Genomic DNA, 18,722 nt, shown 5'->3' with positions numbered 1-18,722 from the left:
TCCAGGAATCATAACAAACAAGATTAGCTTCCCTAAAGAACATTTAATTGCAAAATTGTGTATCAGCCACAAGATACCTTGATCAGGAGAGAAATCAAGCAAAAGCTTCAATTTTTTTTTTGACAAACAAGAGTGAGGAATTGGAAACACTACTGCAGCTAACCAAAACAACAAAATACCATAATGCTACCTTCTCCTCCAGAACAAAAGCATCAACCACCAACTCCACCCCACCCCCAAGCAGGCTGTTGCTCTCTAACCACAGAGCCAATGCTGTAGACAATGTAATCCCACAGGGAAGACAGAAGGTCACAGACACGCTGTGAAATCTTAAAATAAGGTCCACGTTTTAGAAAGACCTACAAGTACTTTAACGAGACAAAATTTCATTTGGAACAAACAGGTGGAGTACAGAAACAGCCTGCTCTTCTCTGGACTGTCTCTTCCTTCAACACATACAGGGAGGTCACACTTGCCCAGCGTAGTCCAAAATTAAGGATACAGCACTTAAAATAAGCAGCAGCAATCAAGATGTGGCAAGGATGGCAACGTGCAATGTGACACTGCAGGTGTGATTGCATACTGTATACCAGCAGTGGATCTGTTATTATTCATCAGCTGTAGGTGGCTAAGAGGGTGTCACTTATTACAGTGACACATGCTGCAGCTGGCTAGCCATGATTAAGTATTACCCAGCGTGGCTGAAAGGGATGGAGACTACCATTCATTATGATCCAGCGTGGCTTAGTGGCGCAGGGAGGCTGCTACCCTTCCCTGCACCGCAGCATTTGAAGGAAGGCAGCTAAAACTCAACAAAGCCCTGGGAATGGTGCGCAGAGAGGAGAGAAAGGGATCCTCGGTCGCACAGCCTGACAGAACGTGTGTCCTGCTAGCAGGGGCGGAGAGCCCGCCCGCGCTCGGCGCGACCGGGAGCGCTCCGCCGCCAAGTGACAGCGCCGGGCCGGGCCCCGGCCGGCCCCGCCGTGCGAGCGGCGCTGGGGCACCGCGCTCAACTTCCAACCACAGCAGCAAAAGCCTTTGTCCGAGCGCTCCCCGTCCGTGGCCAGGGGAGCCTGGAGGACCCCCGCCTACGGCGGGACGACTCAGGGCGACCGAGAAGGCAGAGCAGCCCGTGCCAGCCCCAGGTCCCCTCCCAGCTGGGCTCCGCCGCTCCCCTGGGAGCCCTCAGAGCGGGACCCGCTCCGAAGCAGCCGGGGTGAGCACTGACCCTGCACGGAGTCCCGACCGGCGCGTCCGTGCCGGAGAGGAGGAAAGCAAAGTGAGCGCCCAGACCCGCCGGGACTCCCGCGCCGCGGGGCGGCCGCAGAGCGCGGCCGCTGCCGGGCCGGCACCCGGGGCGCCTCCTCCGTGCGCCCACCCGGCGGGACCCCAGCCCCACGAGGTTTGCGCCGCAGGGCCCGCCCGCGGGCCGTCCGGAGGGCAGTCCCCCGTGCCCTCGGGCGGCGGCCGAGGAGCGAGCGGGAGGGCGCGGCGCGGCCTCGCCCAGGCAGCCCCGGGCGGCGGCGGCTCCGGCGGGCGCCGCGAACGCCCCGCACTCACCCTGTCACAACAGGCGCCATCTTCCACAAACTCTCGCCAAAACTCCTACTCTCGCGAGAGCGCCCCCCTCCCCGCGGCCCAGAGCGCGCGTGCGCGGGCCCGCGAGACACGCGCGGGGCGGGGGGGGTGCGGTGCGCCCCGCCCACTCAGCGCCCGGGCTGCTCCCCTCAGACACAACAGCCCGGGCGTGGGAACCGCGCCGCTCTCGCGAGAGCCCGGCGCCAGCCGGCATGCGGAGAGCGGCGCAGGTCTCGCGAGAGCGGAGCGCGCTTCGGGGAAACCGAGGGATTCCCTCTGCCCGCTCGCGCGTCCCGCCCCCGCCGGCGCGAGGAGGGGCGGAGGGGGAGGAAGCACGCGGGGCGCGGATCGGGGCGCGGATCGGGGCGCGGATCGGGGCGCGGATCGGGGCGCGGATCGGCCCGCGGCCGCCACCGCCGCCACCGCCTCCACCGCCGCCACCGCCTCCACCCCCACCCCGCGGGAAGTGCGCGTGGCGCCGCGCGCCTCGTGCTGCCCGCGGGCCCGGCACGTGCGCGGCCCGGAGACACCCGCGGGCTGAGGGGCCGGTGGGGCGGAGCCGGGAGCCGGCACGGCGCGGAGAGACCTCTCTGTCAAACGGCGAATAACAAGAGCAGGAGGCTGGGATTTGCAGGCACAGCCCTTAGGAAGACCTCTTAGGTTCCTCACGTGGAATTGTTAGCATCATTTTTTTTGTAGAAGATAGTTTTACATTAAAAGCCCGGTTTCGTAATTTTGTTTTCATCCGCAGCTGAAGTGCGTAAGATGCGTTTGTTTAGCAAACAGAAGCGCTGGAGTCTGGCAGAGTCCCAGCCGGCTGAGCGAGCCCTGTGCCGACAGACGGCTGAGCGTGGGCATGGGGACGGGAGGTATCTGCAGCACGGGGTGCACTCCGACGATTTGACAAAGACGACAAAAAAGGCGACCCCTATTTTGGATTCATTTATCAACATTAGCCCTTCAGGGTGCGGGTCTGATTGTCCATTAGGAGACCAAGTTTGAAAACTAATCCTTTTACATCAAGACTTCTGTGTGTTGTAACTTCCTCTGTGTTTAGTATAACATGTCAGTCTAACTTCGGGACAAATGCTACACTGATGTAAAGATTGCTGAGATTTCAAAGCCCACGTGTTTTTTACTATGTTAGCTCTGTACTTCTGCTGTCTTCCAGATTACGGGGGAAAATAGCATTTCAGTAATCCATGAATAAGATTTCAGATTTCTTGCCCACATATGCGCTTCGCTGCTTATGCTAATTCAATGAATAATGTCTCAGATAAATAAAATCACGTTTCAAGAGATTCCTTGGTGACAAAGTTTTCCGTAAGTGTCACTGTACAAACAGCTACTGTCTCCTGTCATGAAGGGACTTTCCCCATCATGATTTCCCCCTCCTCATTAGATACAAGAGGACTTTGATTGGCTCCCTTGTACGCACAGTTCTCGGCAAAAGCACAGTGCATACTGGAAATCCTCTGTATTGTTTGCAAAGAGTAATCTTTTTTTTTTTTTTTTTCTACCAAGGCGAAAGAATGACCTCAGCTCATGCTAACTCCATTTCATTAAGAATAATTTCTGGACGTTTGCCATGGACTGTCTCTAGATGGTTATTTTTTGGGGCCCCTCTTTTAGTGTGTTTTGAATCAAACTGGAAAATCTAAAAATATAGCACACAATAATCTGCAGTGTCTGGTCTCTTTTAATAATTGACAATGAAAGCACTTTGATTAATAACCAGATTAATTGGATACTGGGGCAGGTATATTATTTTTAAGAATTAATAATCATAGAAACCATTGTAATCCTTTCCATCACTGACAGCAGTACAATATAAAACAAATAACCATTGATTTTATTTTCTTAAATTATAAATTATCTACAGTTCAAAAGGCCAGGAATACTATTCCAATCAAAAACAATAGCTTGAACTTCATGTGAATAGCTGGTGGAAGAAAAGATAATAAGCCTAAAGGTTTTTTTAATACTGTTTATGCATTGAATTTTTTTCTTGCTGCTAAAAGTTTGTATTTCACATAGATTGTGAACAATTCCTATTGACTTCATTGGAAACTGAAAGCATCCACTACCTCAGGGAACTAGACCTCACCTTCTGGCCTGTAACAAATATAAGCACTTCCAGAGCTGAGGTAGAAAAATTTAAATACCAGGTTTGCACCATTTAAATTTTTGTGTTTGCTATGCAAATCAGTAGTTTGACTTTTTGATTTAAGCTCAGCTGAGGTTGTCTGAAGGGCTCTGAATCAGGCCTGTCACTTCAGAGACCATTTGGAAAATCACAGCTTGGAGGCATTTTGAAGGATGTGACTTCCACAAGTGTTGGGCCTCACCCATGTTCCAAGCAGATGCCCTTCCATGCAGGAAATCCAGTTTACTCTCACTTGTCAACTGGGGGACAGGACCACCTTGAACTTGGATTCACCAAAATGTGTGTTTGTGGACAGAGCCATTTGGCCAGTGCTTAGTGGATCTCAGCAGCTTCATTTTGGGAATCCATATGGTTCCCCTGTGCTCTCAGTCTTGCTTTGTGTGGAAAGAGGAGGAAAGACAAGGAGCCTAGCACAAGCCCATGGAATCGTTAGGGATCAGGCCCTTGGTGTGGGCAGGGAGGAGGTCTTTTGGCCTGGAGTGTTGTCCCACCAATGGTACCGCAGTGTTGCCCTGATTTCTTAGGATTTTCTAAAGCCTTCTGAGTTTACATTCTTGTAGAGAACTTTCTCACGCAACTTTCTGTAAACAACCTATTGTTTTGCCTTCTTTCATAGAGGCAGAGAAATTTGATGTACTGGTAGTTTGTCCAGTGTTGTTGGAGAGGTGGCACGTTCACCCTCCAATCCACTGGCACCTTTTGAGAACTATAAATGATTGGAGTCAGAAGAAATAAATTAGTCTCTTCATCGTGACCATAGCTGTGGTGCGTCGTTTTTCCTTGTGTCCTCAGGTGACACTGCAGGACAGGAGCTGCTCAAGCAGCCCAGCTTTGGAGGAGAAGAGCAGGCATGAGCAGGGAGCATGAGATGCAAGCTGTGATAACCAGGCCAAAAATTTCAACAGCTTGTTTGACCAGTCCAGAACAAACTTTCTCCAGCTCAGCCTTGGCTCTGGGTTTCCACTAAGCACATTCCTTTGGGCACAGCACTAGCTAATTAATATGCTTCTCGTTTGGCAACTGCTTCCCACCTCACTGGTTTGGAGAAAGATGAGAAAACAAAAGACCTGCACGCTTTTGTGTAGAAGCAATCCCAAGTTTCTTATGTGCTTAGCACAAGCATGTGAGACACAGGCAAGGGGACAAGAGACTCTGTCTCAGATCAGCCTGTCTTACATAAAAACATCTCACAGTGTGTCCTCTAAAATCCCAGCTATTTTAAAACTCAGTGACCTTAAAAAGCATTGTAGGCAATGAAAACCACAGTTATCTGGATCTTCATTATAAGGAGCAGGTTTATCTTGAGATGTTGCAGTTTGTAGGTGGTGTAAATCACACATTCTAGTGGTAGGTACTGTGATACAACCCTGCTGGGATTTCATAAGCACAGGATGTACAGTGTGGTTCAATCGCGTGTCTAGGAAAGCAAATAAACAGGCACTTGCCCACAGAACATCTCTTAGATCTGAACTGCAGTGTGTGTGCCAACAAAAGTTATCGCTTAAGCTGTTAACCAGCCAGCTCAATGTCAGAAGTGTCTGCTGTTTGAAATGGATGCTGATGTTCAACACAGCTCAGAGAATTTGCAACATTGTCTTAAGGATGACAAGGAGAAAGAATAGGCTAGTTAGCAGTCTGCAGCAGGAACATTGTTAAATAGTTTTTGCTTGTGTGTAGTAGTCTCAAAGAGGATGGTAGAGCAAAGAAAAGATCTGAATCCGTGTCGTAATGCGGGCTCAGGTATAAGTATACCTTGGTGTGGGAGTCCCCAGAGGCAATAGTCAAGCTTGGGCCTCGGTATGGTGTTTCCTTGAAAGCAAGTACAGTCCCTTCCCAGAGTGCTCTTTTAGAGTAAAGACAAGAAGCAAGGAGTATAGCAAACATTAGGAAGGAAGAGGGGGAGGGAAGATGAGGTTAACAGTAAAAACATCATATGGTTATATAGGTTAACAGTGTGAACAGCTTGATGACTGACTTCTATAACCTCTTATTTTTAAATACTTTTCTAGAACAGCCTGCTAAGACACTTTGCATTGTATTAAATTTTGCTATTCACCCTACCCCAGAACAGTATTTTATTTTCCATTGGGTGAAATATTTTGTCAGTTTGCATGTAAACTACCCTGCATCCCTCCTTAGTTTTACTGGGCTCTTCAAAGAGTGCACCTCTGAGCCTCTCTTATTCAGCATTCCTCCACTCATACCTGATGCCTGTCCACCAGTTAAGTGTGGCACCCTGTTATTCCCTTAGCTCTGCCTCCCATGCACAGCCCTCTGCAGTGATGGCTGGTGCCATCAGTCGGCTCATCCTCAGGGTGCCTCTGCAGGCTCCACCAGACGTCAGTGAACCATTTGGAGGCTAAAATGCCCTGTGGCTGCCCACCACACACCAGGTAGTGCCGGCCCCCTGCCCCCCAGCACTCCCAGGCAGTGGCAGAGCAGGGGTTCCCAGGCCCCACCTTGGTGCTGCCAGCAGTGTGGCTGCTGTGCTGCCCTGACCTTCTGCCATGGCTGATGTGTGCACGCACCAAAGCAGTTCTAAGATTAAACCACAGGATGCAGGATTGCAAAGTCATTGATTACCAGGAGTACAGCAGGATAAAGTGTAAAAATCTCCATGTTTCCAAAATGTACAGGAGAAGATACAACTTCTTTTCAGTCTGTCGGATCTCTGTAGGACTGACTATAAGCTGAAGACATCTAAGGAAGTTATTTGCATCCTATTGGAATCAAGAAAATGGGGAAGATTGAACTAGTTGATTAGACTGTGAATTATCACAAATAATTAACAAAACAAAAGGAAGATTTAAAGATTATATGACTCCAGATGTTTTATTGATTTTATTAATATATAAATACAAATCAATTTTGCAATGCTACAGTTATGAATTGGTGTGAATACAGATTTTTTTGCAGGAAAACATTTTCACTAGAGGTGCTGTTGCAGTTCTGTTGTTTTCCTGATGTGTATCAATTCACATTTACACTCAACCTTAAGCCTGTAATTTAGTGACTGATTTAGAGCTGATTTTTTCAGCTAGTCTGGTCTCTCATTCATTAGGCTCTTTGAGAAAATATATGCTGACAGACTTCACCTCTATCTGTAAGTAAAATGTGGTTTTTGAAAACAAAGAATGAAAACTCATTTGATTCTACAAAACACAAGAGAAATACACAATTATATACATTTTTCTTACTTACAGGGAATATGTAACAGAACAATGCTTAAGGAAATTTCAGACTAACTATAACAATGTACAAAAATAAGAATTCATCAGCCTACTATAAAAGAAAACCACAAACTGCACATGACCTCTTGAAAAAACTATCACTAAAAACCCATTTGCCATTGTAAACCATTCCATTTTATTATGTATTAGAAAAGTCCTTGTCCCAGTGATAACCACACACTATGTCAAAGGAGGATATGGACAGAAATCCTTAACCTATAATTCTACATACAATTCCTGCACACAGGAACTTTGTCTATAGAGAGAGGAGTTACAAAATTAATTGATTCACAAGTGTAAAGCTGGATACCTTATAAATGTTCTCTGGAGAATTTAGTGATAGGTAAACCTCATTCTTGTCCTATATAGAGAAGTTAAACTAATTTTGTGTTTAGTAGCTTACAGACTGTGGTCTATAAAGATAGTACTTGTTTTGGGGCTGTTTATTTAAATCATTTAGGAAGTTATACAATCTTGAAACAGAAGTCTAAAAGCATCACCAAAGAACATGTAATCCTGAAAAATATTTAACTTGTAATACTGCCATGTTGATATCTATTTGGGTTGCAAAAGTTCTAGTTGTTGTGGACTTAGTTTAGCTTTCATACTACTATCATTTTGCTGTTCCATAGACCATTTTCCATAATCCTCCTCTTGAAAATAGACGGACTATTTATAGCTGGAATTATTGAAAATAAATTCCATAAAAATTGCTTAGAATATTGCTCAGATCCAGAGTGGCTGACACCTTTTGAACTTCTTCCTCTTAGGGAATTACACACAACCTTTTAATGCTAAAGTTTACTAGTGCTTGGATATCATATTGATGATCTTCTTATAAATGAATGGATGAACATATAAGTCATAACTAAGATAATGATCTTACAGCTGTTATGGAGGTAACTGAAGACATGTCATGGATAATAATTACTTAAAGAATTTCTCTGTAATTTTATTTACTGTCATTCTTGGTTCAGGATTCACTCTGTCTTCTTTAATCTTAACAAGTGGTATTTCAATTTTAGTGTGCTAGACAGCCGTATCTTTTTCTAGAAATGCAGATATCCAGACATTCTTATTACTCATGGTTTCATTATCAGTTTGTTTTTCTCCTCATTACTGGCACTGACCTTGCCAAGAACTAAGCACATGCATAATTTTACTGGTGTGATGAGACTCATTAAAGCTAATGGAATTAGTCAAGAAAGTAAACCTACTTCTGTTTAAGTGTTTGTTGTTTGAGGTAGTGCTGCTAGAATCAAGATGAGGAAAGACTGGAAAGAATTCAGAATGAACAATAATTTTCATTAAATGTCATGCAAAGAGAAATTAAAAGATTTTTCTCTTGACCCAATCCTGATGTGTGATCAACCCAAGGTGGTTTTACACTGGAGGTGAGCAGGCATTTCCTAAAATTGCTTTTTCTTCAAAAGATGGAGCTTGTCAAGAATTAAGCTGGTCTCAGCAAACTTTACCAGGTAGTTTCTCAAGTCTAGGATGAAATTTTTAAATTAAAGATAATGAGACATCTCAGCCACTAGCCCAGCAACAGCAGCTGAGTGTATCCCGATAGCAGTGTTATGATGCTGTGCCCTGGGAGACTCTGGTTCCCCCCAGGAATATTTCATTAATGTGGGGAGATTAAGAGAGGCAAACCCAGAAGAGGTTTCCTCTTTCTGCACAGAAATAGGGAGATAGCACTGAATTAAACAACATTTCCTCTTGCAGAGTAATGGTTGCACAGTTAGAACATGGGCTTATAGCTTGGGAGTCTTGTGTGTAAAATCTTCAAGAGGTGTTTATGCCAGCATAAAGTGGGGAAAAAAATTAAAGTATTTCCTTGCTATTACTCCTACCCTACCTTTGTTCCTCATTTTGAGTGCTGCAAGTCTGCTGTTTTTTGACCTGCCAGCAGAAAGCCTCCCAGAAGCATTATAGCAGCCAGAAATACAATGTTTAGAGTACACCTGGTTTTCAGCCCCTTTCTTTGAGAGCCATCTCAGCTAGGGCTGAGGGGGGAGGAGCATGGAGTAGTTGCTCCATCCATCCCAGGGAACTTCCCTTCTGGACCATCAGGACAATTTTATGGAATCTGGTAACACAGGCCAGACATAAAGTGGGTGATTATTAACTCCATCATGCTATAATTTGTCATTTCTGACCTCTGATGAGCTGCTTCATACACAGTGAGTAATAAAAAATCTGGCCTCTTACAGAATCAAATAAAAACTGCTCTGCTATAATTTCAAAGCAGTAAATCTCCCATGACCTTGGAGAAAACATCAATTGTGGGTTTTCACCCATTTGATACTCTCCTTTCAAAACAGACACTTATTTTGGTCTCTGATAAATACAAATAACAAGTAAAATTTATTTAAGCTGCAGGAAGGCTATCTGTAGTCTAAAAGTTAAAATTCTTAGTTAATACTGACTCCTGTACCCTGTCTTTTTCTGTGCAGAGGTTAAAAACCAGCAAGTCCATCACTGCAAAGTCTAATATCAGGGGTGGTAGATATATTTAACTGTTACTCACTTTTTTCCTAAGAAAGCAACTGATCTATGCCCCAGTGCTCACAATTTTATTAACATTGGAAAGAGCCATGTGGTGTTCATATAGTGTTTAAGCTCCACGAAGTCTCAGAGCCCAAGGTTTTCTGATTACTGGTGGAGGAGGAGGACTGGAGTGACAGTTAGGGGTGCGCCGGTCCCTACTGTATATACAGCTGTTGCTGCGCAGGGGAGGGAAACGCAGGGTCTGGCTGTCTGCTCCAAACAAAAAGAAATGGCACATGCTATTACTTCCAGATCATTGCAGTCCCTGCACCACCATCTGCTGGGGGTCAGAGCAGTTGTCCGGGTCGGCGTCAGTCATGCACAAACTCAATGCCTTCCACCGAGCTGCGCCCAGCAGTACATATTTACAAGAACAATAAAGCGAACCTGCTCCCTGGACACAGGCACCACAATGCTCCATCACATTGGGAACAAAGGAGCACAACGAAAGTTGATATGCATTACAAAGGAGGTTCTCGGGGATCACAGCTTTGTGATTTCAGGCCATAACACAAATTGAAGGGAAGAAAAACTGTCACCAATAAGCCCAGACCTAGTGATCATTGTATTTGTAATTGACGCAGCATTGCTGAAAGGGCACCTGGGTCTGTGTTTCCCCTTTTCCTATTGTTAAAGTCTTCTGTAGAAAATAGTTAAACGGGAAAAGCTTTGATGGTAAATATTGAAAACTTGGATATGTTATTCTGTAACCACAGCAAGATAATCTCTGCCACTTACCCCAGCTTGTCCATGCAGATCTCTTTTTCTGGGGCTTATGCCATGTGCTGGAGTAAGATGTGGAGAGCCCTGACTGACGTAAACTGAACAGTTCCTGGAAACCGGATGAGTACAACTGTGTCACTGTGATGTTGAAACCAAATGAGCAGTTTTAGCATCTCTTTGGCCTAACAACAGCTAGTGAGTAATTCATTTCTCCTGCTAAAAACGGCTGCTTCACCACCACTGGAGTGACACATCAGGCGTTACTGTTGGGTGCTGCAAACCTTTCACTTAGCGCTGTCCTGCACCTTTGGTTGAACATACGCGTACAGGCGTGACACCCTTGGGGCCTAGAGCTTGAGGTGGCATAGCTGGCAGTATGTTAAGGCATAGAGGTAAAAAGTACAGGCCTTCTTTTAGGTCTGGGCTAGCTTGCTGCAGAGCTACATCCAGTGTTTTGGTGCTGCATCAAAATGGAATGCTCGATGCAGAGGTGTCTGCATTCAGCTGAGTTTATTAGTTTGGTCTCAGCATCAGCACTGATAAAACAGGCAGCAGTGCCAGCATGGGGTGAGGGAAATAGGCAGCAGTTCTGGAAAGCTATGAAAAGGGCAGGTGGAGCTGCACCCAGTACATTTTTCAAGTGAGGCTCATTGCCAAATAACTAGAAACTATGCTGTGCTAGCAAAAACACACGAAGGACTGCTGTAGTTCCTGTCTCACATAGCTACAGTGTCTGTCACAGCACTACCACATACATAATCTTTGACATTTCATCTGATAATTAGTGGTTTTGTCACAAGTAAACACACTCTTGTTAGTTCTATCCTCAGTTGCTTTTTTACTAAGCATCACTCGTCATTTTTGCATAAAACATCTCCAGTCCATGAAATGTTTGACAGCCTTCTTGGATGATTTGCCTGAAACATGATATGGAAGAGGACACCTCCAGGTAGCTGCACACACATGTCTTCCAGACTCCACCTTCCTGGCCTCACTGGCACCAGGACACCCAGCTGCCGGAGCCGCAGAGCTGGTTCTGGAGCCTGCGAGGGCATGCAGAGCAGCCTTTGCTTGTTTTCTTGGAGAACCTCACCAGCTTAGTTAGATATCTGTACTTGGAGGACACTTTCCCTGAGCTGAACTCACAGAGCTGAACTCCACAAGTTTGTACTGCAGTTAGGCAGGCTTTCAGCAGTGGGTCAGAACTAAAAGAAATAATTTTTTTACCATCTGGTCCTGTGGAACCGCATTTGAAGTAAAAGTTGCAGAAGAGTAGGCAATGTATAGCTTAGATGCATTTACATAATAAAATGTATGCAAAGTGTAAATAATTTTGTATCTCTAATTTTGGAGAGGAAAAGGCAGGGGATGGAAAGCTGGTAGAGTGGTTCTGTGAGGATATTAGTAATAAAGTGAAAGGACAGAAAGCCTTCAACCTGTAGGTAATTGATGTAATTAATGTGTGGGGAGTGAAAGTAATTTCCATTAGTAGTCCAATATAAGTGATTGTCCTGTATGTCTAGTCCACCACAGAGAGCGGCTACATTGTGGAAATCATCTTGTTTCAGTGCCTGCTTGCATCCCTGCTGGAGGCTTTATTCTACCAGTCAGTGACTAGATTAGTGTAAGGAATAGTCTGGGTTTCCCAGTCATCCTTCTGGGCACAGTTCAGACATTGAGGTACTTGTTGTATTAGAAGGTGCCCCTGCCCATACCAACTAGATGGTCTTTAAGGTCCCTTCTAACCCAAACCATTCTAGGATATTGTGATATTCTTCACATAATGTCAGGGAAATTTAGAACTGGTCTCATGTATTCTGCAGATAAATAAGGGACTTCAGTATTCAGGAGGAACTTTACAGGTCTTGTGGTCACTAGCAAATGTAAACTACAAGAATAGATACATTCTGACTAATGAAATAAGTTTTTTGATAAAAATAAAGCTTTTACTGAATGAGCAATCAAACAACTCTGTTGGTACTCTTGTTCTATGATTTATTACCTGTAAACCATGCTCTTGTTGGTGGAACATTCCATCCTCCTCAATCATATGTGGCATACTTAAATGCTGCCCTGGATAAACTGTAGTCTTCACTTCTTTGTTGTTAGACTATCATTGCTGGAAAAAAAGAGTTCTGTTTATTTTTCTTTATTGCCTAGGTAAAATGAATCTATACCGTGTCCAGTTATGCATACACCTTAGGAGTCTAATGTTGAAACCCTGCAGTATCCAGGGACTCAGTGTTATGTTTGGGTAGTTAAGTGGGAGATGAGCTGTTGGGAAAATCTAGACTAGAATAATAGTTTAACTTTTTATATTGACTCTTTCATTTCATTAACATCACCCTTTATCTTTGAGGCTGTAGATATGTTTTTGTAAAGAGTAATTCTGCAAGTTACTACATCTCTGGGCAATATAAATTCAGCCCACATCAGGCACAGCGTGTTGAGTCACACAGCGCACAGAGTATGTACACACCATGGCTGTTCATGCCAGCTTTATTCTTTATGCTGCATCAGTGACAGCTATTGGAGAAAAAGTGATGTTTGATCAAACTCAAGTTGCACAGAAGGAAGGTTTGGCCTTTTTGAACAAATTTAATCTTTCACCTTCAGCTGTGCCAATTGAATACATTGCATCAAGACACAGTGATGTTTTTGATCTGGGATTAACTTATAACTTTGGATTTACTGCCTGGTGGAGCCTTGGCCTGATTTTTACCCCTAGACCACTTATATGCTGTTTCTTAACATATCTCCCTTGAACTCATTTTCAAATCTACTAACCTCTCTTCTTCCTACCTGTTCTCTGAATTCTGTCTGCAGTAATGTCTGCCAGTTTCCAATGCCTGATGGCCAGATAAATGACCATTAGGAAATGATGGATTAAGAAAATATAATTATGTATTTTTATGAAAGCAATGTTTTAATGATTTACAGCTGGCCTAGGGCATATATATGGTTAATATGGACTTTTGTTGCTTTTGTACTGCATCCCTTCTCACGGCTTACACTGCCCACTTACAGATTGTATTTTAGCCCCTTGAATTTTCCTAAATGAAGAAGCCTTTGCAGTGATGTTTCCTTAGCATCATATAGAAGGTTCCTTAAACATATTGGAGATGCTTAAAACTTCATGAGGGAGTAAAAGATTTTAATATTTAAATATGTTCCCATTGTTTGTGGTTTTTTTTTTTTGTTGGTTTTTTTTGGTTTTTTTTTTTGGTTTTTTTTGGTTTTTTTTGTTTTTTTTTTTTGTTATAGAAATCTTCTAAATGGAATATCCAAAGGGTTGTCTTGCCTTAAGAAACTTAGGAAACTTTCAACTTGTCCCTTTTGTTGAGTACAAATGCAGCTGTTATCACTCTGTTTTTACTTGCACATTTTAAGCCATTGCACTGTGTTAGTGATTGAGTAGCACTTCACTGAGCAATAGAACTGTGTTTGCTCAGCTTAAATACTGCTGCAAAAGAAGCACAAGAGAAAAACGTCTTTAAGGTTCTACAGAAACTCTGGCTAAGCTGCAGTAGTGGACTGGAAAGAGATGTGGCAGAGAGAGAAATCACAGAAGTTTAGGAAAAATTGGTAGAAAGGCAAAGGGAGAGAGTGTTGCTTTGGTAAATAAAGAGAGGGGTGGCTGAGCAGACAGCGTCAAATTGCTCCCCATCTCTGTTCTGGCACTTGCAGATCTATTGAAAACAGGCCAGAAGGACATGCTGAATTTGTTATTCCTGTGTGCCAGCCTTTTCTGCAGCAGCAAGAGAAACCAATCAGTGCCGCTTCAAAAGCAGCTGGAAACTGAGAAATCCCTGGTCCCCCGCTGCCTGGCAAGCAGCAGTACAGGATCTTCTCAGTTTCCAGCCACTACAGAGGCTCCATTGACAAAATGTGTGCAGCATTTGAAGGAGCACAATGTGACAATGAAAGAACCTGAGGGAAACAAAACTAGGAAGAGGGAGAAAGGAAGAAAGGGGGAAGAATTAAATGGGAATGAGGGAGCAACTGAAGACAGGAGGACAAAAATCAAAAGAAAAATATGCTAATCACTGCAAAAGGGACAATAAAAATAAATCATCCTTGTCATATTTAACACCTCTGCACTGCTTTATCAAAGAGTATAGTTGTGATAGGAAGACTAGAGAAAAAGGGGTGAACTTTACTAATGTTTGCTTTCATTGCCTCTTTGAGATACAGGCACGCTTCATTTAGTCCCCTACTTTCACAAATACTGTTTTGAAGTACAGAGTGACTGCAAGATGCCAGATACCACACAGGGGACCACATGGCACTGTGAATGGGACAACTCCTACCCTCACCCTCTGTTTCTGAGAGAAGCAGAAAGATTTAAAGAGCCCTGTAAGTCAGGAGAATGGTGCCTTACTGTTGCTCAGAACAACCTGGAGAGTAAACAAATGCTGCCCAATATAGAGCAAGGCAGCTGGCTCGTTTTCTCCTTTCCCTTGTACTTCATTGCACTGGCTATGAGAATGCGTAGCGGAGCGGAAACCAGAGTATCACCAAGAGCTCAGAGCAAAGCAGCATGGCTGAGTTTTATTTCTTTTACCTCTGTCTGCCTGGCCATAAGGTAGGACATCCAAGAGGGGTACCAAGAGCTCAGGGGATATACCTGTGGTACATTAATCTCCCAGTTGTTCCCACTTATGCTGCTCGTTCAGGATGAATAGAGATCTGGGAGTGCCAGAACCAAAGTTAGTTACAAAGCAACTAAATTGGAAGGGACTTCCTAAATATCCTCACATGACTCATGGAGATTTTAGTTCATGGATCCAGCTCAAGCTTCTTCAAATTAAAATTCTCTGAAGCACATGCTAGGTGAACACAGTGTCTTCAGTACCAACTTTTTCACTCCAGATAGCTGCTCTTATTTGGAATAACTTGGTACAGTAACATGCAAAAATGAATAGTACTTGGGAGAGAGCACTGGCATCTACAGATTTTCTGGGAATTGTTCGTACTTTCTGAAAGATGAGAGAAGTGCACCACAAAATTTGAGACAGAAGAAAAGAACAGTTTCAAGAGGGAATATCAGCCAGGAACCATGAAGGGGGTAGATTTTGTGTTGCCCAAGTTGAAAATGAGTAAACTCAAGTTATGTGCATTTGCCTTTGTCATCATCTTCAATGAGCTTATCTTTTTAAGCAAAGGCAGGTGTCTGTCCTGGTGACAGGAGTTTTACAATTAAAAAAGCCTTCTTAAAAAAATTCTCATTTATCATTCAGGTTTAAAATAAAATGCTTTCTTTTGCTCTCTTAGCTTGACAGTTATTTTCAGTCATGAATAATAATTCCTGTAAAGTAGTTACTGCTTAGGTTAAAAAAAAATCTGTTTCTCCAAAGCAAACTTAATTTGAGCATGAACCATGGCCTCTACACAATCCCTAGTATTTAGATCAGTGATCAATTTGTCTCTCTCTGTAGGAGTAGTAGAGTGTGGAACTGATTTTTTGTGATATTTTTATTAATGAGTTCCTGGGTGTTATAATTTTGAAAGAACTTACAGATGCTTTAGCAGTTGTGAAATGAGACCACCATCATGTCTATCTGATCAGGAATCACCCCTTGCGTAGTAGGTTAAGAATTAGATGTTTTCTTTTTTTATTTCATCTGTTCAGTTCACGTATAGTAGATCAGAATTGGTACCATATTTTCAAATTTACCATTTCAGATTTTTTTTCATCTAAGTTAATTTAAAGCAAATGTATCTTGCTGTCATCTCTAAAATCTTAGCTGTATATTTTATGTCATAGGAGGAGATGTTAGCAAGGGCTGTAGAGGCACTACCAGCATGATAAATAAACACATAGAGATACCTCTCAAAATACTGGGCAAAAACCTATCTAATACTTTTTGAAAATTTTTCCCCTTTTATGTTTGTCTCATGGACTGGCTCTGATTACATTAATGAGTAATTCATCATAACAGAAACAGATCACCATATTGAAGTAGTTAGTGCTGAAAATCAGTGTGTTTGTTATAAACATTACAAGGATTTGAACTTCAGGCTACCTTTAACTTGGTCCCTTGGACTGGCTCTTCTCATCATGCAAGCTGCCCAAAAGCTGCCCAAAGGCCCACTGGTTGGTTTGGACTCGTAACATCCTCGCTGGAGTGCATTTCATGTGCACTGAGCACAGTTTCTGGGTTAGTTCCCTGCAAAGGGAATTCAGTGCTTCTGTGCACCAAAACTGCTCTGGGAGCTGAGCCAGTGTGCAGTAAATGGGAACACTCAGGGGTGGGATTTGTTGCAAAACTGCATTGATGCTCTGAACCAAAATGGTAAATATATAGGCAACCATTTGTATTTTTGTGGCTTTGGGAAAGGACTGCATATTTTTCTCTAGTGTGCAAACCAAGCAATTTTGCATGCTAAAACTCAAATGTGTATTTGTATACTTTTCTGATCAGCAACCTCTGGTAAGTTCTGTCTGTTTGATGATGCAAAGAGAAAGCAAGCTGCACTGAATCATTATGTAAGCAGAGAAATCCTTATATGTGTGCTTTACATGCAACTCAGAATACTAGATTTTATTTTATCAAGTAATAAAAATTGTGTCTTTCACATAAAAATTATGAAAAACTCGTTTCCTAGCTTCAATTCTCCAAAAAAGAGAAAGTGATGGGTTTGCCAAATAAGGAAAACAGACTAATTTTCTATGATCAAAGAAGACCCTGCACTACATAGGGTTTCATGAGAATGCATAAAGAGTGAAGAAAAAGAAGTCCAACATCATGTAATCTTCATTTATTGCAATGTGCTTGATATCATATAGTACATTGAGGTATTGATCATGAGATCAGAAGTCAGAACTTCTGCATGCTAATTTTGACTTTGTCAGTGAATTCAGCTTTTGTCAAGTCATTACTATGCAGTTTCCCACCAGAGCAAAGGAAGGTTAATGTTTCGAAGAGCAGAAGAAAGAGTTCAATACTTAACAGTTAACCTTTCTGATTTCCAGTTTATTAATTGAGTGAATCATTTTTTTATTCTTAAAAGGCTGCTGAATTTCATTTGCTATTGCTGGCTAACTTTTTGCACTAAATGTTTTAATTTTGATTACTCACAGTCATTTGTGTAATTTCAGTTCCTTGGCTGGATTGCTAGAGCTCAGACAAGGTTCTTCTGCAGCTGCTGGTGTAAGTACAAAATCTAATTTCAGTTAATTCTTACATATATGTTTTTTGCATTTGTTCTCAGCAAGTGATCAGGCACATTTTGAATGAATGCATATTTCCAGAATCCAATAGAAAGGAATGTAAAGTGAGTGGTAAAAAGCATTTGATTGTGAAAAAAGGAGAATTCCTATGGTAGTGTACTCCAGTGGCTTTGTGCTAATGCTCTTGAATTTCTTCCACTGGGGTCTGATCCATAAAGGGATTTGGTTACTTAAAATAGCAGTTATGTCTTAAAGTTCTTAATATGTGCTATTAGAACTTCATCTCAGCTTCTGTTTAAGCTTAATAGAGTACTCTCACGTTCACACCACAGATTATACCACAATCCACCTTTGAGACTGCTTTGCTACCTGCCCAAGGGAATGGTGGCACCTGAAATGATAGCCACTGCAGGAAATTCAAGCAAATGTGCTGTACTGCCACCAGTATGCTTGAGCTCACCGAGAGCCTCCTTATTCTGACCTGGGGGCTCTTTTGCCACCTGTGATTGTGCATTTGCACATATGCAGCCCTCCTCCACTCCAGCACAATAGTAGTAGCCAGAATTTTCCTACTAATCCGAACCCACCCGCTATTCTACAACAACCAAACCACCCTCACATTATGTCTATGCCTCGGAGCCACATCAAACCTATTCGCGGCCACATGCGCTCTCTCTGCCAGTTTGTAGGTTACTGCTGTAAAGACCTGACAGACAGACCATCTCTGATACAACAATTCTGGGGCTCTCCAAAGGGCTTTGTTTGGTGAGAGCTCACGAGCAGGAAGGAATTCTCCTGGTAAAAGGCTGCCATCCACTTTTGTGCAATATGCAGTTTGATCCATACTCTTGCCAATTATATTTTGAGGATGGTGTCCCAAACTGTACTTTCCCTATCCCCAGACGAGAGGCTAAGTTTGCCCAGAGAGTTGGAAGATGTTGCTTCCCGGGGAGCTGTCAGTCAGCTGTGACTCCAAACTCCTGGTACGTCACTCCCTAATTAAAACCAGCTTCTAGAATGTCTTTTTCACTCATGCCTTGAAATATCATTCTAGTTTAGGAAACTTTCAGACACAGCCATGCTCAGCTCCTTTCTGAGTGTGGGAGAATGCAAACCTATATTCACCTTCTGGACATCCTCTGCCTCTGGGCACATTGTCTCCCTTTGTAGTCCTGGTCCTAGAACAACATAAGTGTATTTTCCTTCTCATAAGGAGATACTTTTGTAAAGTTTCCACTTCGGTTTTGCAAAACCAAAAGCTTCTTGATGGTCTACAGATAGCTTCAGATCTAGTTTT

General features: G+C 43.3%; 1 protein-coding gene across 3 annotated transcripts in view; it reads right to left on the bottom strand.

The window, feature by feature from the left end:
* Nucleotides 1-18,722, bottom strand: part of RBPJ (recombination signal binding protein for immunoglobulin kappa J region) — a 141,082-nt gene that overhangs the window by 56,327 nt on the left and 66,033 nt on the right. The window contains exon 1 of one of the 3 annotated variants that reach the window (XM_068188823.1): nt 1,561-1,678. The exons of 1 other annotated variant lie outside the window; for it this stretch is intronic. In XM_068188823.1, coding sequence (XP_068044924.1) covers nt 1,561-1,580 — 20 coding nt within the window. In that variant the 5' untranslated portion in view covers nt 1,581-1,678. Of the gene's footprint in view, nt 1-1,228; nt 1,378-1,560; nt 1,679-18,722 lie in introns of those variants that run through there. One more of the 3 variants, XM_068188824.1, reaches the window with a different exon arrangement.

The sequence above is a fragment of the Anomalospiza imberbis genome, chromosome 4, assembly GCF_031753505.1.
Source record: "Anomalospiza imberbis isolate Cuckoo-Finch-1a 21T00152 chromosome 4, ASM3175350v1, whole genome shotgun sequence".
Taxonomy (NCBI): Eukaryota; Metazoa; Chordata; class Aves; order Passeriformes; family Viduidae; genus Anomalospiza; species Anomalospiza imberbis.
This window is presented reverse-complemented; position numbering and strand designations above follow the sequence as displayed.